Genomic DNA, 22,842 nt, shown 5'->3' on the forward strand with positions numbered 1-22,842 from the left:
GCTTAATTACCAGTCAAATTTAGGACTTCTCTCATTGATGAATGGTAAATCACAATAGCATTATTCACTGGCTTATATTTTAGGTCCAGTTTCTTTCGTTTGACCTATATTTCATATGTACATACATATGTATGTAAATATGAAATCTGAGGAAAAGTAAAACATTTGAAGATACCCTTGGAAAGTTTTGCGCAATTTTGCCGTAAATGGGCTATGCGGCGTGACCCGTACACGCACTTTTCTGAAAAGGTACAGGCAGTTAATCTCGGGGCTCGTGTTTAGACCCCAATTTGTGGAAGAATTTCGGTCTCCTCTGAGCGGACGTTTTAAGCGTTTTTACGTAATAATCGCTCGTGGCAGACGAACAAAAGAGTTTTTTCCAGATATACGCGGATTGATGGGCTTTTACAAAATGGATTAACCGCTACAACGGAGATGATAATGGGAACAATAACGCCTGCCTCCTCCCATTACGTCTATCGGCTAAGAAGTTACTTGTTTACCGCTTGTCTTAGGAAAATAACATCGAAAATAAAAGTATTAAAGCTTATTGTTCGACAGCTTATAAATTTAACAATTCTAAATCTAATTGGGGTTGCATATAAATATGTTCATACAAAATATAATTATGTGCATATTATGCAGTAGTCAAACTATTATTTTTTTGCTATATATTATATTACACAATCGAATGAAAGAAAAGTGTTGAAATAAAATAAATTTTAATGCACATATGTACATTTGAAATTAATAAATTTAATTCACTTGTTTATTTTTATTCAATTTCAGTTTGCGAATAACGGGCGAGCCTCACAGCGAGTATTATTGAGTATTTTGTTTGTGAATCTGTATTTCATTCGCAGCACCCGCGTATTTTGTTCTGATATGATAAATCATCATTCACATCAGTTAATAGTGACAAAAAGTGCTACTTATGTATATTGTGATAAAAAGTGATAACAGTGCGTACGTTTAATGATAATTTGAATTATTTAATTGTGTTGAAAATTTTCATCGCGTGTGAAAACTAAATTCATTTGTTTTTTTATAAAGTGAATATTGATGTTAAGAATAATTAATATAATTTTAAATGGTACCAAAAATAAATGTCAGTGTTTGTGCAATCTCTATACATATTATACATATGTACATATATTGAAGAAGATGATTGGGAAAGGCGCTAAAGCTATTGCTAAGGAGACTGTATACAGCAGGTGAATATTCACGTTGTTTTATTTTATTATTTATTTATTTTTTTATTTAGTTTACACCAAGAAGGCCTAACAAGTAAACCCAATGCGCCTTCCTGGCCAAAGACAATTATATAAACATATATGTAAACCATCCACATATACACAAATACTTACACGTTAAATATTGCTGTTCAACTTTATTTAATTAATCTGTATATATATTAAAAAATATATACTTCTTTTAGATTTAATTTAACCCACGGAGATAAATCAATTAGAAGAATATTTTACTTATTTTAATAGATTTGTACGTAAGCAATTTAAATCGCTTTTCAATTTTACTGTGACCTTACTACTTATATTTTGATTTTGGAAAATTTAAAGATGTGAATTGTTGGCGAAAATGTACATATATATACATATGTATATGTACAAACATATGACATATGTACTACGGGTTTGGATTTCTCAGACTTTTTCAATTCCCGAGAAGTGGGACAGAGTTCGGGATCGTTCTGGGGATACCTGGGACATGTGATTTTTTATTGATATAAAATTATTAACTCACAAAATATTTAAGAAAAGTAAGCTATAAATATATATATTAACTGGAAAAAATGCAATTATAAAAGAAAATTTATTTGAAAATAGATTCAAGATTACTAAAAATCTACTATATGATAATCCGAAAGCCTATTTTTAGATTTGTCAAAAATATTTCCAGCAACGGAAAAAGCTTTTTCAGTTTATTTAATTCTTTAATTATCGTCAAACACACAAATGTCCCATCTTCATTAGAATCCAAAAGTTTTTCTTCCAATGTGGGATTGTCAATAGAAGAATGATATGTACACTCGTTTCATAATTGTATGTAAAAAAAATATGCATGAAATACTAATGTATATGTATGTACATATGTACATAAATTTTCGCCTGCTGTGCATTTTTCCTTTTACATATATGTGCCTAATTATTCAATTTCTCTCAAATCTTTAATATTTTTTAAATTTTCATAAGTGGGAAAAAGGAGGGGGATTAGGCGAACTAATTGTTAACAAATTAATCTCAAGTTGAAATCACCTTATCAATGAGAAAAATTTTTGAATATTCCAATAGGTACATGTTTATGGGTACATATGTATATAATTATGAAAGAGAATATATAATATATTATATTATACATATATCGTGATAAGAATAGCAATGAAAATTAATAGTTTTTGTGATTTAAAAATTATAAATATTTTTTCTTAAAGATAAGCTATACAATTAAATCTTTTCTGACTGAGATATATGGAGGTTTTAAAACAATGAATTTATGTGGAAATAAAAAAAGAATACTCGTGTACGTATATAAGTAAGTATCATATGAATACCCATTGGGTGTAGGGTGAAATGCACCCTTTCGTGTTAAATGTAGCATAAAATGATTTTTAATTTATTTGAAAGGCTACGGCGCATATTGTAAAAATACTAGGAACGTTTAGGTATAAGGACTTTTTTCTGTATGTACAAGGGTTTAATGTCTTTCGAGGAAAATCCGTGAAATAGTAGAGGACAACCGTTAATAATTTACGTTTAATCCCCCTTTGTCTATTCCGCTCTGCCCGGCTCAGGGAAATCTATCGCAATGGCTCACAGAAAGAAAAGCGGTTTGTGGTCACGGTTCTTAAGCTGGGCCATTGTTACGGTCGACCATAACAAATAATATCTTTCGTGCAAATTGACCTGGAAGTGGCGCAGACCAACGTTTACAGTCCATTTGATCGAAAAAACAACAGAGCAAAACTCCTACGAGTTATAAGTAAATTTTTCTGTTCGCACGTTTATCCTTGTTGACATTTCTCAAAGTCGGTCATGTCGTTTGAAAGTTTTCAGCATCTGGTCGGAGGCTGTCGACCCTGGAAGTTTTCACTTCTCGATTTTCCCGGAAGTCGTTGCAGCCCACGGACCGAGACGCGGAAATTAACGTTTCAAACGGCTCGAATCTAAATAGAAGGCACGAATCCCTTTCAGAGTAAATAAAAATACCTTACAACGGCCGAAAAAAGTTGGACTCAAACGTTTAGGTATAGCAATCTATTAGAGCGTACATATATACAGATGTATATGTATATTTACAGTGGGAAAAGAAAACAGAAACAGTCCTTTGATGAGCTGCTAAAAATATGTTAAAAATTTCAAAACGAAATGTTCTTAATTTTTTATTAATTATATTTATATAAAATTAATGTTTTGGTATGAAATTTTATGCAATCATGTTTAAATGTATCATAAATTTAAAAACTTTTATATATGTATGAGTTACTAAGTACCGGTAATAACTTTCAATCAAAATGAGTTCTTAGAAATTTGATTTTAAAAACCATGTCCTGGATCAATTTGGGCAATCAAAGTTTGATTTAATTATAATAGGAAATTGCATTGCTTCTTATATTAAATAATACACGAATGGCATTCAATGTGTAAGCAAATGCATAAGCGTATTATGTGAAAAATTGTTCAATAATAGAAATATATGGATTAAAAATAAAATTATACATTAACATCATGGAATCATTGTAATTTATTATGTATAAACATGTGTAGTAGTATCATATAAAAATAATTTCATTCACATTTCCCTGAAAAATAAGCAAAATTCTACGAAAGTTCTTGCAAACACAATATTGTACTCAGATTTATGTGTTTTTGTCCTCATTTTTCCGTTAATAAAACCTTTTCTGCCGTCATATGTAGACGAAAAAAGTTCGACACAGAAACCACCTGAGGACTTTTATGCGATATAAAATATAGATCTACTTTGTGCTTTCTGAGCAGATTTTTATATCAAAAATTTCCGTGGGCGAACGATATAAAAAGTTTTGAAAACTTTTTGTTGGTAGACTCTTCGTATTCCACGACTCTTATACTTTGACGCCACCAGTTAGTTGTATAAGAACATTCTATGTAAAATCATTGAAAATTCTCCGAAAATATCCATAATCCATCGTACATTTTTTTCTAACCATTTGCATATTTCAAATTTTAATCATATCTATCGATCGCGGTACCCATCATTACCCATTGTAGTTGAAAGTTCGGTATAGTTTATAAAAACCTTTTACGCCACTAAATGTCTTGTTTGTTTATTTTTCACTAAAATAACACTCCAGCCAGTTTCACTTTTCCGAGCATTTAAAATAATCAAAGTTGAACCTCTGAACTATCGAAATACAATTTCGCACTCAAATTATATGTATATAAGCTTATTGTGATATTCTTAGTACTGTGGAGGTAGATATTTATTTTTGAGACTCCAATCAAAACAAACACGTCAAAATTTCCCCAAGGAATCCCCACTGTGAATATTCATCAAATTACCCATTTCACGAGGTCGTTCTGACAAATAGACAGTCTTAAGGCTAAAAAGGTCATTAATTTACGGTTCAAAATAGGCTTGAAAGGACTGTAATTTTGTATTTGGTTAGCCTTACACGTGGAATGAACGTTATAGTACGTGACAAAACAAATTAAATGTACATACATATGTATGTATGTATGTAGTACTATAATCAAATTATCAAAAGTATTAAAATCAAGTTTTTATAAACTTTGAAATTAAGTGTTGAATATAATTTAAATAAACATATGAATTGTATCTAGATATTGCAGTATTTCATAGTGGTTTTGTCATAACATTTTTAATACATTTGTAAATATATTTCAAAAATGAAATTCAAATCCTATATTTCCCATTGTCCATCGATATCTGTCACCGTTAATTAAAATGCATGCGTTGCCTAAAATTAAAAAATATGAACTGCTTGATGGATGAATGTTTTTATATCACTAAATATGTTTTTATATGCCGGCTAGCAAGTAATGTATATACATATGTATGTACATAAATGATATTCAATATACGGATGTACGATAAACTATTATCAAAATAATAGAAATCATATTTTAGATAATATCGTTTAAAATAGAAATCTGTTCACTTTTCAAAACGAAGCGACGTTCCACAAATGGGTATTTTTTTAGGTTCATTCAAAAGCAACCCTTCAAATCGGGTCAATTTTATGTCATTGTCCGTTCAACGATTGGTCCCATCGATCACAATCGGTTTTGAAACGTCACATTACGTTATACGCACATGATTTTATTACTATCGCAGCCGAAATTTTACGTGGAAATGGGAAATGGTGGAAAAGTGGAAATAGTGACAATGCACGATATCGCAGAGGAATAGACGTAATTTATGCGGTCACAAGAGTGTGTAAACCGTGAACTATCGATGTGCCTTCGGGCCAATATGTGCCTGACATGAAATAAATTTTGTTCTGGAATGCAATATCCAGATTTAGATTTGCGTCTGTTTGGTTTTGTAGGCAAAAAATGTGGGTTAAAGTTGGGTTGAAATGATGCAACTTCCATTCAGGAATTTCATATCGTATGTCATTGAAATCTATCATACATAAAATAAATTTAATTTAAATTTGAAATACGTATGATATCTGTTTCGAGTATGAATTATATTTTATAGATATGTAGAATATTTCAAAGTGCCATTTTCGGAAGGAAATCGTTCAGCCATTATTATCTAACTGTCATTATTTCTCATTAATGTTATATTTAGTTTAGTTATATATTATATTAATTGGATTTAGTTTACTTTTATACGTATGCACGTAGTTCATATGTATGTTACATGTGTAACAATTCGCATGACGTCAAAGCAAAATAAAGAACCCGACTTGAGTAAACAGATGGTGTAAAATTTTTATCGGTTTTTATACGATTTTTTCTGTCAACGAACGTGATGCATTCGTGATTTTCATCAAAAAATTTTATTATTGGTTTTTCCCTCAGCGAGAGAGAAATGAGAATAAAACAGCAGAAAACTACTCCCGGTGTGAATGAATATGTTGTAAATTTATTTAAAACTGATTTTTTTAAATTAAATGATAGAGGATTATACCTACAATAATAAATTTAATTTATGTATTTATTTGAGATATATTTTCAAATATGTTTAATGGGAGTATTAACATTTTATTTTAAGGTGAGCTTGAATTTTATTATGCAATGAAATTATATTAAATATGGCCCACCAAAATTTCGCTACATTCATTAAAATGTTTTTTTTTTCAACCAATAAGCAAAGGGTAGTTGCTTTTAAAATATATTTTTAGATACGAAAAAATATCTATTAATAAATTTTATATATAATACATACATATAATAAATAAGAATATTTTTCTTTTGAAATTGTGTAATAGAGGTTTTAGTCGAAAGGTAATACGAATTAGATTATCGAATGTCAATCCCAATTCAAACCGTATTTATTTTACCGTCAAGTTCACGTTTCAAGACGTTCTATCATCGATTTTTTCCACCCTTAATTCAATAATAGATCTTCCTCAAAGACGTTAAATCCGGACTAATGCTTCATTGAACAACTATTCAATTCGAGCAATAACGACGCCACTCAAATCTCAATGCTGCGCACTGAAAGGAGAGCCATCATAAATTAGAATTGAATAGAACATGTGACGTTGCTACGGCACCATCTGGTCATTCTCTATTTTTTTCATATATTTACTTTATCTATGTACGTAGTAACAATAAATGAAGTTTTGTGATCATGCGAAAATTCGAACTCGAGATTTTGACTGATTCGAACTCAGAATCAATTACTGATCACGTTTTAATGATCTAGAAAAAATGTGTGTGTGTGTGTGTCTGTGTGTGTGTCTGTGTACTTTGGGGATTTTTTCAACACCGTTAGTCCTATCAAACCGAAACTTAGTATCAGTTAATGAAATTCTTATAGACACTACGTAAATTTTTTTCAAATTTTTAAGTTGACCGGAAATGGTACCTCCCATTATAGGTGTCCTCTTTTTTTTAAGTTTTTGAATTCGATTTCCTCCTAAACTACTAACTGAATCGGACTGATTTTTTTGTACATGTACTATAAATAATGATTTTTATAGTTTTTAATTTTTTAAATATTTTTATCTGAACCGGAAGTAGTACTTTTACTCTAGAGAATCGAGGTTTTTTATGTTTTTCTAAAAAGCCTTTTGATTTATCGAACTGAAATTTCATATCGATCAGTACCAAGTTATGTATAAAATTTGATAAGCGTCCGTCGACCGGAAGTGGCAGTTTACTCTTGTTCGATTTGTCTTCCACTATTTTTTTCGACCCCTTAAACATGTGTGGTCTTCACGAAAAAATTCAAGTATAATTCTTGTATCAATATAATTAAAATAAAAAAAAATCACTAAATTTAATAAACCGGAAGTGGGATTTTTCCCTTCCGGAAGCATCCAGAAGGAAGGTCAAAAATGTTGTCGCCTGGATCCTGACCACACCCCTGAACGTATTAAGCTGAAAATTTATATTTATATTCTTTATGTACTAACTTAGATTTGGTAACGTTTTGGTCAGAATTCGTAAACCGGAAGTAGTATTTTTTTTAAAAACAATATTTCATTATTTTATTTTGACCTTTTAAATTATTTTAAGCGTCTTGATATTTATTGTGTACAATAGAGATAGTGATTTTTATAAATAAAATCAGCAAATTTAATGAACCGGAAGTGGGATTTTCTCCTATTAGAAAGATCAAAAATGTTGTCGCCTGGATCCTGTCCACACCCCTAAACGTATTAAGCTGAAAATTTATATTTGTGTTGTTTATGTACTAACTTAGATTTGGTAAAGTTTTAGTCAGAATTCGTAAACCGGAAGTAGTATTTTTTTTAAAAACAATATTTCATTATTTTATTTTGACCTTTTAAATTATTTTAAGCGTCTTGATATTTATTGTGTACAGTAGAGATAGTGATTTTAAGTAAAAATAAAAAATAAAATCAGCAAATTTAATGTACCGGAAGTGGGATTTTCTCCTATTAGAAAGGTCAAAAATGTTGTCGCCTGGATCCTGTCCACACCCCTGAACGTATTAAGCTGAAAATTTATATTTGTGTTGTTTATGTACTAACTTAGATTTGGTAACGTTTTAGTCAGAATTCGAAAACCGGAAGTAGTAGTTTTTTTAAAAACAATATTTCATTATTTTTTCATTATTTTATTTTGACCTTTTAAATTATTTTAAGCGTCTTGATATTTATTGTGTACAATAGAGATAGTGATTTTAAGTAAAAACAAAAAATAAAATCAGCAAATTTAATGAACCGGAAGTGGGATTTTCTCCTATTAGAAAAGTTAAAAATGTTGTCGCCTAGATCCTGTCCACACCCCTGAACGTATTAAGCTGAAAATTTATATTTGTGTTGTTTATGTACTAACTTAGATTTGGTAACGTTTTAGTCAGAATTCGAAAACCGGAAGTAGTAGTTTTTTTAAAAACAATATTTCATTATTTTTTCATTATTTTATTTTGACCTTTTAAATTATTTTAAGCGTCTTGATATTTATTGTGTACAATAGAGATAGTGATTTTAAGTAAAAACAAAAAATAAAATCAGCAAATTTAATGAACCGGAAGTGGGATTTTCTCCTATTAGAAAAGTTAAAAATGTTGTCGCCTAGATCCTGTCCACACCCCTGAACGTATTAAGCTGAAAATTTATATTTGTGTTGTTTATGTACTAACTTAGATTTGGTAACGTTTTGGTCAGAATTCGTAAACCGGAAGTAGTATTTTTTTTAAAAACAATATTTCATTATTTTATTTTGACCTTTTAAATTATTTTTATCCTCTTGATATTAAATGTGTGTAATAATTATACTGATTTTAAATAATTTAAAAAATTTGAACAAAATCCGCCAACCGGAAGTAGAAATTTTGTCTTGTGCAAGTATTTGCATATATTTGTGCTCAATTTGTATCGCTATCATAGTTATTAGTTCAATATCGAATTTTGTTTTGTAACCTTCTTATATTCCTCAAATACATAGATAAAGTCATGGGTTGGTCACACCCGAATTTTTTTTATTTGTGCGCTGGTTGTCGGCACTCTTGATTGGACACGACAAGTTATAAGCACGTGAATTAAACGGTGTAATGCTACGTCGAAGCTGCACAAACCAACAGGTAGCAACTTGGAAAGGTAGGCGTTGGTTTATATGCAACAAGACACGGTCGCTTGTAGAGTTTGTCTTGACTTGTCTCGCTAACTGGTCTCGGGTGACCACTCGTTCTGCCCCGTCGGAGGTAATTAAGAGGGAAAACTCACGTTCAACTTTAAATTTGGCCCGTTTAAATCTCAGTACTTATTGCGTGAACCCGATGGGAGACACTAATTCTAGATAATATTCTAACATACTTTATTAGCTTTAAGTATCCGGCTTTGTTTTTGGTATAAGTTTTGAAATTTTGGCGTCATCTAGGGGATTACGACGCTCTTGCAAGCTATCGGATAAATAATAAAAAAATTGCAAAATATATAAAAATGTAGTATGCTATCGTACTAATTTTTTATCACAATAATAAGATTCAGATGGTTTTTTTTGGATGTACATATGTATGTATTATATGTATGTATATACGTGAAACGAATTTATATTTGCTAGGCAACAGCACGTTGTTAAGAAAAAGAATGGGAAATGTAATTTAATAGTTGATTACTGTGAAAAGATGTCGACACAAGGCGTTTTGATTAAGAACGTGATTCCATTTCCTCCGTTTTACAAAAGGCGTGCATTCAAAATGGACAAACACATCCGAAATTGAATAAAATCTAGTATTCGTAACTAGCGACGTTGTTAAATAATAAAATTCAGCATGCACGATGTCCAGAGTTGAAATTTAAAATAAATTAATTTCAACCTTTGCGTCATACATATGTACATATATGTATGTATGCAAGGCTGAATTTTTTGTTTTCATTTGTGGGTTTCAAATGAAAAAAATAAGAAACCATATCAATGTACGGGTATGTATGCTTGAATCAAAAGGTCGTGAAATTCTATATGGAAAACAATACTTTTGTGAGGGTTGAAATTTTACCTCACTTATATTTATTCACGTTTTCAATGATTACCGTGTTTTATATTACAAAATATTGGTAGAAAAAACACTTTGGCGAAAGTTTCATTGCGAGTCAAAAAATTGATGGATTAGCTCTTCGTAAGATTGATACTTGGCTTCACACCAATTCTAAAAAAAGCGTTTTATAATTATTTTCGAAAGTACCGCAGACAATATAGTGAAATTTAAGAGTTATTAAAGTGATATATTGTCATGTCAATTGAGATCTTGGTAATGTAAAAAATGTCGCGAAAATAAATATTTTTTATATTAAAAATTATATAAAAAAAATTCCTCGATCTACATATGTATGTACATTAACATAAATTTGAACATATGTATATATTTTTTTAAATAAGTAGAATTACAATACTTCACTTTGAAAATATTAAATTGGACTTGGGAAATCAGCTTAAAAACATAATTGAATAAAAAGTGGTCGTACATATTATTGAAAATTAGAAGTATTTTTACAATATATGTACATCCATTCATGTTTGAATGTTGTTATATGAACAGATTTTGTCTTTATTTTTCATGTACATATGAGCCGCTATATTTGTAAGTGGCGGAAGCCATCAATTTTCAGTTCCAAAAAACACTATTTCTGTTTGACTTAATTTAAAATTGTTATCACTTCTTTAAATTCGATAAACGTACTTATCGAAGTATTTTTAAATATTGTTAAACGCAAAAAATTATATTCAATGTTTTGCGAGATATTTCTCGGAATGAAGAAAAGTGGACTTATGCCATTTTCAATTATAACGGATCATACATATATGTAGTTAAAAAAAATAAAGTTTACCGAATTATTCAATAATATTATATATATTTTTTTCTATTTCGTTTTGGTTTGTTGATATTCAAAGTAATGCTTACATAATTAAAATCGCATTTCTATATCAACAATTTTAACCCTTAGGAATGGACTCGTTTTTAAATAAATTTTATGTACATATATTTAGGAACAAAAATATAAAATAATTTTAGGGCGCTCAGCGTTACTTACATAAATACATATTTTTTTAGGATATTTCAGGTCTAAGCTAATACTTGTATGGGAGAAGAGGTTTGGAGTTGTTATTTAATTATATGTAAATCATACCGAAATAAGGATAACGACCTCAGATATGAATGTGGCTCATCAACCATCCAAAATCGTTGTTGATGAAAGTGATCAGTGGACCCATTGTGTGTTCTTATGTGAAATTGTTTGCTTTCATCCGGCCTTCTTGTGGACTTGGAGGGCGGGCCGTTTACTCCTTGGGGTGCAATTAACGGCGTCGTTATTAATTTTTAACGGAGCTTCTAGAAGTGCTAACAAGACACCTCTCTAAGGTGAGTCGTCGTATCGGATTGCCCGACGCTCGTTATGATAATTAATAGTCGGTTTGGGACGACGAAAGTCATCGTATATTTCATGCGGTGATAATGCCAAGCGAAAACCACTAATATATTAGATTTTAGCGGGTATTAATTTTTGCTTATGGCACAGAGGAAAGAGTACGTGGCAGCGAAAAGGTTATGAGGACGAGGATACACGCACATCTACATATTAAATATACCTGGAAAGCAAACGCACAAGCAAAGTGTTGCTGAGAAACGCGAGATTTTAAGTTCACACTCAAAATAATCAAAATCAATTAATATTTAAATAAAATAATTCCAAAAATTTGTTAAATATGTATGCGTCTCAAATAATTTACTTCTATTAAAAATATTATGTAAGAAAATTAATTTGGACCCACAATTTTAAAAGTCGTTTCCACATCGTGTATTTTTAAACTGGGTTGCCTAAATAAGACCAATGATAATATTTTAAGCTTATCGTATATTAAAATTGTGCTGCATTTTAATTTTATTTTTTTGTAATATCTAACTAATTAAAATGATATTTTTTATGATTATGAACATCATAATAATTAAGCAGTACCCCAAACAAATGAATTATCATTAAAAAAGCCGAATAAACTTTTTAATTATTTTCCTCCTTCACGCATCAATCAATAACTTATCTTTTAATACAAGAAAATTTACAAGAAAACGTATGAAAATTAATTAGATACCTATCAATAACTGAATCAATACGTATAAATCAAAAGCTATGTATGTACGTAATATTTGTCAATAGTGATTTCGTTAACGCGTATATTCACAGTGATGCCTAATTGCACACTGTGACTATGGAACCGTGTCATATTATAGTGGATATCTATTTGTATACTATAATGGCATATACTGTCTGTATGTATTATATTTTATCGCTTGACTTTGATAGTGATCAATGTGTGCGGAATTTAATACGCGATATTGAAAATTAGTGACGTACACACACAAAATGTATATGCGCAATCAAAAGCCATAGAGGGAATTTCCTTTGATCGCACAATGGTCGACAATGGCCGACAAATAGCATGATTGCGGACCAATTTTCCCAAAGCCATCAAAAGGGGAAATTCACAGCGTGCGCCAGATCGCTTGTCATTTCTCAACCCCGTCTAACGAGACGTCAAGCCGGCAATGACGCGCGCAATCCAATCACATACGAACGATCGTTTCCTATTTATAATTGCAAAAAATACGCAAATCAAGAAAGCAGAGTTGATAAAAATGATACGTACTTGATTTTGTTTCTGATGAACATGGTGGTAAAAAGCACAAGTGAGACCGGGATGAAGGGCCAAACTCCCTATTATGAAGTTGCATAATTGGCTTACTGGTTGAGAGTATTACAAACATCGCCGTTATCGCAGCCTTTCACACGTGATAACGGTTTATGGCGAACGATTGCCTTTTGGAAACCTCGTGTACTAATTCGTTATTCAATGACTCGATATCGGCCTTATCGGTTAACAATAGATATTATATATTACGATAATGCGATCATGTCGAGTTTAGTCGCGCATGCGTCATCGATGGTACTGAACGAACCACTCCTGAGCTTCGTAATATGATAAAGCACAATTCAAGAGAATCAATTATATCGTGACATGCATAGTTTAGATTTACCTATATGGTCAAATTTAGCATAAAGCTTTATTTGGTATTTCATCGTTTTATAGGGGAAGATGTAGTCTGAAGTACAATAGTTAAGACACTGAGGTTTCCGAGCTTTCGGTCATTCGGTCGCTAATATGCTCTTTTTAATAAATAATGTTTATGTATTTTTTTAATGTATAGTTTTGGATGAATACGATATAAAAATATATGCGGTTAGCTTTTATACATCTGATGTACTACAATATAAAAAATAATAATATTTAAATTTATTATTATTTTTTTATTTTCAAAAAAACTCTTACCGAGATTTGAAAATGTACAATCAACAGTTTTTCAGGCGGAAAAATACGACTAAAACGTTTTAAGAGATTCTGAAAAAGCGCCGGTTTCATTTGTGATTTGGTTCAACAATTTTTCATTTATTCGAAATATGATGATAAAAAATCGAAGAAGTATTATCGATACTCGTCCTTATTTGAAATGAAATAAACATTTCTAATTAAAAACAAATATTAATTTCTCATTGAAAAGCAAGTTAAGGTTATTGCGTAGGTTGTTGTTTTAATTGATTTTTAAATATCATACATGAAAATTTCACACTACATATATGTACATACATACATACGTACGTATATGGCATACATATGTATATTTAGATAGGAAAATCACGTTAAGGGTGTACATGTGCTCTATTCATTAAATTGATTGACGTTTTTATATTATAATAGATAAAAATCAGTTGGTTTTCCAAATCGTACATCGTGAACATGTCGCTAATTAATCAGATAAATTTTTGCACGTTCGAAGAAGTGCTCTGAGAATGCTCAATATGTAGTACATAGTATGTACATATGCATGTAGACATATATATATATATATATATATATATATATATATATATATATATATATATATATATATATATATATATTTACAAAATGTGCGTCATTATATTTTAATACAGATAAATGTATGTACGCCTCGAGGTCTTCCACGTCAATTAGCATCCGCTGATGAACCAAATCAAACGAAAGTAAAGGAAAATGAAGATGTTCCACAGTTAGAATAATTCTTTGTGGGTGGTTCTATTGACTTTTTGAATAAAAATTTCGAGTCGTAGCCGAAAGCGCAAATATTTAATTAAAGCGCATGTTGGCTGACCAAAGAATTAAAAGTCGCCTCAAGAGATCTGTGAATAATTCATAATTAATACATATAGAAAGAATGGAAATATTGTAACTGCACAAGCTCCAATTTTAAGTTTTGTCGATATCATGGAATTAATTAAAAATATGTACCTTAATTCACAGCGTTGTTCAAACGAAATATAAATTAGCTATCAAAATGGCTAATCTCATACGTAAAAATCGGGATGTTATGTATGTACATACATACATAATATATAACGTTCATTTTGGATCATTTTTAAATAATGTAAACAGGAATAATTAAATATTAAATAACATATGTTCTGCACTATTTCTTAAGTTATTTTGTGTATTTTTATATTGAAAAAACGAACTTTATTTATTATAAAATATTTTGAAGCTTCGGCGACATTAAAGGCTTTTTATTTTTATAGCCCATTTAGTCATTGTTATATTATAGTCGTGTGTTATTATTCGAAATGTATGTTTTTGTTCAATTTTTGTTATAAAAATAATAACACGATTCAACTTGATGGAAATTCTATTTTTTACCCGAGAGGAATAGGAAAAATGTGTTCTTTCCATTTACTTTGGCCAATAATGTTCTCTTTGTATAACAAATTGGAATGCATATGAAAATAGCTCTTTTGCATTAAGAGCGATTTTTATACTCGTTTTTATTTCTTTTCCTTACCAGAGTTTTCATACACATACATAGAAGAATAAAAATGTACATTTACAGTTATGTTGAAAACGTCAAATAGGTTATCCCGAATCAAAGTCGAAATATAAGTTAGATAATAAAATAACGGTTAGAACATTGCCTACATTATGAAGGACGAGCGTACCTGTCCTTTGGGAAGGACCGTTTTTAACAAGTATTGTCCTGTTCAAACTTCAATATCGTTCTTTTCGAGAATTTCATTTCTATTCTTCCTTTCTTTTTTTGACTTTTATTGTTTTATTTGTGCCAATAAAATCAACTTGGGATTATGTCGACGTAAGTACTTTCAGTCATATTCAGCTCATTTAATGGTACTTCAAAGTACATGTGTACATATAATTTAATGATAGACACACAACTATTTATAAAATATTATATAAAAATTCCCTGGCGTTGCTTGGACGGAAGATGGTTTGAAAAAAAAAGAAAAAAGCTGAACTTTTTCATTAAATTTAAGTCCGATTAGTTTGTGATTGTATACCTAATGGACGGTTTAATTATACATACATACTTTGATTTGCACTGTAGATTTTACTGTAGATTTGCATATTGGACAAACATATATGCAATGGATTACTAAAATATTAATTAATATTATTATATTGATCTTATGAAAACGATCAATGCACGTGAAGCCAAAAGATTTTGATTCTTTGAACTATTTTTAAATGTTAATAAATATGTATATATGTATACATACATATGCACATATGTGCATATACATATTGTAGATGCAAAAAAGGTTAATATGACATTAGACGAAGTAAAAAAATGTTAAAATCAATTACCATTTCATGTCGGTTGACAAATAGGAAAATAAGTATTTTATACTACAAAGATATTATAGAATATAGTTTTAAGATATATAACAAATTATAGATATGTAAGATATTCAGAAAAACATTGTTAAACTATAAAAAAAAACATTAATTTTGAAGACATTCAGATGAGATTTGGAAACAAGAGTGATATTAAGAATGCAATTAATTTCACTTGAGCCATTTTGACATACAACAGTGACTTGAAAGCGTAAAATGAAAAACCTTTATTAGATTTATTTTAGCCCGAAAAATCACATAAAGCATTTTTAAATAACAAACGCGACATTTCTCTAGATATAAAATTCGTTATTTATTACGGTGTTAAAAAATATTTTTTAGATAGAATATAAATGTAGTCGCATCAAACTTGGATATGTGTAAGTAAGGATTATCTATTTGAGAAATTTACAAGAATTAATTAAAAGCAAATTACAGTGTGCCTATTGACCCAACACTTTGATTTTACTATGTATATATAATTCGAGTTGTTTTCGATACAAAGGTATAAGTCGTTATTTACGTAAACAATTACTAAATCCCTATTTACCTTAATTGACGCATTAATACATTTCATCTTATTTTCGTTTCCAATTCTCCAATCCGAAACTCACCATTATTTTTGGAAATTTCGACATTCAAATTTATCCGAGGATCATTAGTACATATTTGTATAGGTGTATAAAATAGAATTGGAATTCACGGTGAACGATTCAAGTCATAGATAATATTGGCGATCCTTAAGTAGAATCGCTTTTGTATGGAGACGACTTAAAGTTTATGTGATTTATTACATTTTCACAAATTTATCTTCTATTTTATTCCTCCTTCCTTTTATCGTGAAAATGGAAAATCTGACGCGCTTAATACTTTCGTAATTGATTAACGTTTAACTTTTACGTAAATATACAAACCTTTCAAAGTGAAAGGGAATTTTTGATTTTTTTCAAGATTTTTTTTAATTTTTGACTTTTTAATACAAAAAAAAAAGATTCATGAAGGTTCATATTAAACATTCTAGTTTTCAAGAAACATGCATGTACATATTACTTGCTGAAATAAAATAAAAATTATGTAACATTATACCTACAATATTGTGTATGTATGTATTATATTTTGATACATATTTCACCATTACAAAAGGATGGAAAATTTTCGCATTATTCAGAACTCAATCAAAATAAAATTATCAAATGAAAATATAGGTGGTGACAAAGAAAAAATGTATCTTCTTCTTTATAAAATAAAAATTACTTTTATTGGAAATGAAATATTGAAACTTCAAAAGCAAAAGATATGTATACTCATTCCTATATGAATATATATATATATATATATATATATATATATATATATATATATATATATATATATATATATATATATATATATTATATATACACATATATGTATTTCGAATAAAACAAAGAAATATGATTTTTCATTATTCATCTTATATCAATCCAAGAAATCGAAGCCCCAATACATTATTTAACCTTTTCCACAGATTAGACGAAAGCCTCAAAAGCTCCCCCACAAAGATTAATTCGATTTATTTCGGAAAGCGGCAGCAACAGGTAACAGCTCTCTGTTTTTCCTTTTACCAAATCGGCCTATTGTTTTGTTATTTTCTATGGAAAACTATCATCGAGCAGCACTTATACGATATCATCCTATTCGTTATCAGAAACACGTCAGACCTATAATTAAATTTTTATCTAGCCTTATGTCATTCTCAGACCATGCAAAACTTATTTTTTTTTCAAAACGAGATAAGATGTGCTCGGATATGCTTCCACATATAACATTCAAAAAAATTTGAAAAGAAAAATGTTAAAGATAATTTCGAAACACGGAAGTGCGATGATTCTTTCATATTTAATGTACATCGGGAATATTTCCAGAACTCAAGCCACCCTTTGAATCTGCTCTCGCGGATTTGCAAGCCCTTTGTTATTTTTTAACGTAATTCCGCCATTTGTATTCTCTTCGGGTTTTTCTTTATTCAACGTGTTGCCGATATGGAGTGTGTTACGCTAATGAAAAGACATTTAAGTATCACAACGATATTGTTTTACCATTTGTTATACATCTGATAAATCGACGTTTCGCGGTTCGAATTCAAGATTCGCACGTAGATATAAGGAAACGTTCGGCTAATTAGCGTCATGATTATATCATATAACGTGAGAATTAATCAATGAAATTGATTCACGCGTTTGCAATTACTTAAAGTCGATAGATAGCTAAATCCTTTGAAAGATTCAATAATAAATTAAAAGAAGATGTTCCATATGTTCTGAAGCTTGGCTCCGTTGTATACGTATACTTTTTCATTAAAAATATCCTGTGATGAAATGGATTATGCTTTGTGAAAATATATTTATAATTGAATATACTTCTAATAATTTGAAATACGTAGCTTTCGAATTATTAGAAGTAAAGTTATAAGTAGGTCCTCAAAATCATAATTATTATTTTTCTCTGCTCTTGAGGGTTGAAGTGTAATTATTATCAATTTGCGTTTCAATTTATAACCACATAAATTCATAAAAAATGTGATAAAATTATCTTCTTGCAAAATTTTATGGATTTAGAGGGAAATTTCATATCATCGTTTTTTTTTTAATAAAAATTGATGCATGTGGGTCGAGCTTCAGTGCTTTGATCATTTTAAAAGCCTTTATTTCAATACTTTACATATTTAGAATTTCATTACATAACATATTTCGAAATTATGATTTAAATTAAAATTACGATTTCATTTTATCGTTTGGTGATAAATTTTCATAGTATTATGAATTTTGTATAAATATACATATTTTTTTCACACATACGAAATATTTTATATTAGCTCTAATATTATAAAACATCGTCAAACTTAATAATCTGATTCATGCTTTCTTCACTTCACGATAGCGATTTCAAATATCTTCATTGAATAAAAAGATCAAAGCATTGAATTTAGCATTAAAAATTGAATATACAGCTCCTCGCTAATAATTAAGATAAGCCGTGAATATTGTGTCGAATTTCACTCGACTGAAATCGAAACGCATTGTTTTCTCAAGAATCTTTTCACTCGAGAAAGGATTTATCTCCATCATCTTACTGCGGGTCTTTAAGAATTTCATTATCAGAGATATTCGCGTCAGATCAGAAATCCTCAAAGGGGAAGGAACAACGAACACTCGATCTATCTCTGTAATACTCGACGACAAAAGACCATTATCGCACTTATTATCTCCACCGGGCAGATTTAAAACGCAAAACTTCACCGGCGCTTCTCAAACTTTTTGCGAAGCGAAACTTTCAGTTGGAGAAAGAGTAGCGAGTGGCAATAGGAATTCAACAACAGCTTACCTGATCGCGTAGCTTCTCGACGAAAGTTGTAGAGTGAATGTGGACAGCTCGAACGTATCGAATCACTCGGTAATTAAATGTGTCGATTTGGAAGATTTAATTTTTTTTAAGTATGTATTTTTTTTTTGAAATTTTTGTTTTTGAGAATAGTTAATGTCGGTGTTGAAGTTAGAGTGTTTTTAGTAGTGGGTTGTGGGCGGCCCCTAGCGTTGCGGTCGCCGGGACGCCCCTGTAGCGAGTGAGGGCGGACGCGGCTCCGCGCCCTTATAAACCGGAACACCGTGACGTCACCGAGGGCCGCCCCCACGATAGCGGACGCCCACGGACCACCCTGTGCAGTTTGTTGATGCAAGGTCGTCCCTGCACGGCGCTGGTCATCGAAATATCAAAGCCGTGGAATGATTTCGGAGTGGTTTAAGCCGATCCGAATTTCGCGTTTCCGGTTTATGAAATTATCGAGAATCTAATAAACGGTGCATCGCATTCGATTGATTGCACCCGTGTTGAAATTGAGTGCAGGTACATATAGTTGATGTGAATTTGTAATCTGTTTATATGTAACTAACGTTTACGTGATAACGTGATTTAAAATATATTTACATACATAGGGTTAGCATATAATGCTTTGAGCAAAGTGGTCACGGCTTAAAATCTCACTGGTTTCTGTTGAGCAGACTTTGGATTTGTGACTCCAGGTCGATCGTTTCCTATCAGAGTTTGCCAATTTTTCTGATTTTCGTTGAAACAGTTCCAACAAATTGGAATTTGGAATCCCATTTTCTCGCAAATCTCAGCAATCTCGAATTTTTTCCAGCAATTTCGAATTTCGCTGAATTGTATAAAATGTTACAAATTTAAAAATTTGACTATAAATGCCTCTGGATGTTAATTGATATGTATTTACTGAATTTCGCTGAATTGTTTAATGATTCTGCAAATTTACAAATTTGACCATACATGTCTCTTTGGTTATTAATTGACATGTATAATACTAATCATACTTGTATTAAATGTACAATGTTTCTGACCAGGAAGGCGTATTTTGGTAACTTTTTAGGCTTTCTTGGTATAAATAAAAAAAATGAATATGTAAATATGTACAATTAGGTGTCTCGGTTAATGGATTTATTTTCATCCGGTACAATTTTGAATAAAAAAACCGTGTTTAAATTTTTTCGTGATCACAATACTTCATCTATTGATACTTATTATATACTAGTGTTATGCCCGTTGAAATTTCAACGGGGGATTTCGGAAACACATTGATATATGATTTAAAATAAAGTTACAATATTTATAGTAATAATTAATCGGAATCGGAACTAAAACAGAAATCGGGAATCGGTTATGCCAATTAAATTATGCAATAAAAAATATAAAAATAAAAGTCAACATCGAAGTAAAAATCGGAATCGCGAATCGGATAATATGAAAAGTACGTATTTTTACATCGCGTGACGTAAGCAAAAAGACTTATGAGCTATGTATGTATGTTTAATTTACAAAACTTTATACCCACAATTATGTTTAAACCCCGGTCATTGACCTCGCAACTTTGAATATTATAAATTACATTTATATATAGATCTTAATTAAAGTATGTTCTATTTAGAACGCTTCCTTTATCAGCCGTAATGGTCTACTGGTCTAAAGCGCAGTCGAGCAATAGATCGGCTCGGGTTCGATCCGCGTTCTGCGACTTCGAATTAATTTTATTTTTCAAATATCGTTAAAATATAATTAATTTGAATTGAAAAATATATGTTTTATTGTTTAATATGAAAAAAATAAACAAAATGGTTTTAAGCCTCGCTAAATAAATTTATTATTACGTATTTTCATATGGCGAGAAGGAAAAAATTTAAATTAATGTTTAATGTTGGCTTCGTTGCTAACTCTCTGAACTCATGTATACTTGAGGATATTTGTGTTCGCGCGAGGGTACGCGGGTTCGATTCCGAATGAATTTATACTAAGTTTAGGCTTTTTATCGATTCATTATTATTTTCGGCTAGCGTTAGGACACACCTACACACACACACACTCAATAGCGTCTTTACATATATAATGTAGAGTAGATAAAATTAAAAAAATCATATCGACGTGTAAATAATTTTAATGTACATTATACAAGGAGATTGCCCACACGAGTATTGCCTGTGATTTTCCATAAAAGTATTGCTCGAGTGAGCAATACTTTTAAGAACAATACTCTTACATATATATCTTAATATGGTATTTTTCAACTAGTCTCCAATTTTATTGAAGTAAATCCACTAATATATTAAAATTTAATAGTTTCTCAATAAAAATCATTAATACAAATTACATTATAAATCAAATCTTTGAATCTCACGTATTTTGATGTGTGGTGGCCGACTGTTTCCCGGTCTCATTTTTTTATTCTCATTTTTTTCATTGATTTAATCTATGTTTGAAATTCATATACATACATATGTAGTATATACTATTTAATTGCGAATAATTCAATAAATTTGGGCTACATCACAATTTTTAATGATTTTTGTAATTCCTTTAATTTTTATATTTTGAAAATCGCTACTATTTTAATTAGATTACAATGTCAAACGTTGGTAAGAAAAGTCGATTTTACTAAAAAAAAATTCATGCTGGAGTCGTAATCGGTAAATTTTAAACCGACTCCACAGCAATATATAAAAGGTTTCATAGGCATGGGTGCCAAACGTAGTACACGGGAAAAATTCTTTAGCATGTGAAGAAAAACTTTTTCCTTTATTTGTGTACTCCGAATGAAAATAAATGTAGAATTTTGTTGTTTTTCTTTTTTTGAAAAAGGAGATATACTGAAGGTTATTTATTGCAGCCATATTCGACACAGTCCATTTTCATGTTATTATATTATTTTTTTTAATATTGATACTTTTTATATACAGATACATATATGTATGTATGTGTATATTTCAAATTGTACTCGGTTCGATTGTAAAATAAATAAGTTAATACGGAGATAATCCAAGATTAACGTGCACATTTGTCGTTGGTAAATGGAAATATCTCGAAAATGTAGAAATCTAAAGCTCTTAATAATGCGAATTAGTTTCCAGAAATAAACTTTCCCACTCGCGTAAACCTACATACATAATGTCGTATGTATGCACATGTATCGGATTTCAGAAACGTGGTATTCAAGAATACCATCAAAATAATATGCATATATAGAGTTTCTATCATTATCATATATAACAAATATTTTCATTAAAAAGCATTTTTTCTGCATGCACGTTGAAGTTATAAATAGAAGGGAGGTTGAAATTGCATCATTCGAATCTGCACAAATAGAGCAATATATGCACGCAATAAGTTTTTATCGCAGCTTTATGCTTATATTATGTTATAAGAAGAGCTTATAAGCTCGATTGAATTTCGGATCTACCTGTTGTGCTTTTGTGGAAAAACATATTTTCTTTTCTGTGTTCATATTGCTTTAGCGAAAATGAATTCTGCATTACGGTTTATCTTTATATTATATTATTAGATCTACATAGTCAACTTTATCCAGAGATTCAAATAAAAATATGAAAAACACGAATAAATTGTCCTACTTTCGTTCTATGGCCGCATA

At 30.2% G+C, this 22,842-nt stretch overlaps 1 protein-coding gene across 2 annotated transcripts in view; it reads right to left on the bottom strand.

Annotated features, from left to right (window-relative positions):
• The window catches only part of AstA (allatostatin A), a 42,760-nt gene extending 23,279 nt beyond the window's left edge, over positions 1-19,481 (bottom strand). Inside the window, exon 1 of one of the 2 annotated variants that reach the window (XM_077430725.1) lies at positions 19,239-19,481. Coding sequence is in view for 1 of the 2 variants with exons in the window: in XM_077430724.1 (XP_077286850.1) it covers positions 12,807-12,829 (23 nt within the window). In the remaining variant the exon portion in view is untranslated. Of the gene's footprint in view, positions 1-12,806; positions 12,914-19,238 lie in introns of those variants that run through there. The other variant, XM_077430724.1, reaches the window with a different exon arrangement.
• Positions 19,482-22,842: the final 3,361 nt, after the last annotated feature.

Source organism: Arctopsyche grandis, chromosome 5, assembly GCF_051622035.1.
Source record: "Arctopsyche grandis isolate Sample6627 chromosome 5, ASM5162203v2, whole genome shotgun sequence".
Taxonomy (NCBI): Eukaryota; Metazoa; Arthropoda; class Insecta; order Trichoptera; family Hydropsychidae; genus Arctopsyche; species Arctopsyche grandis.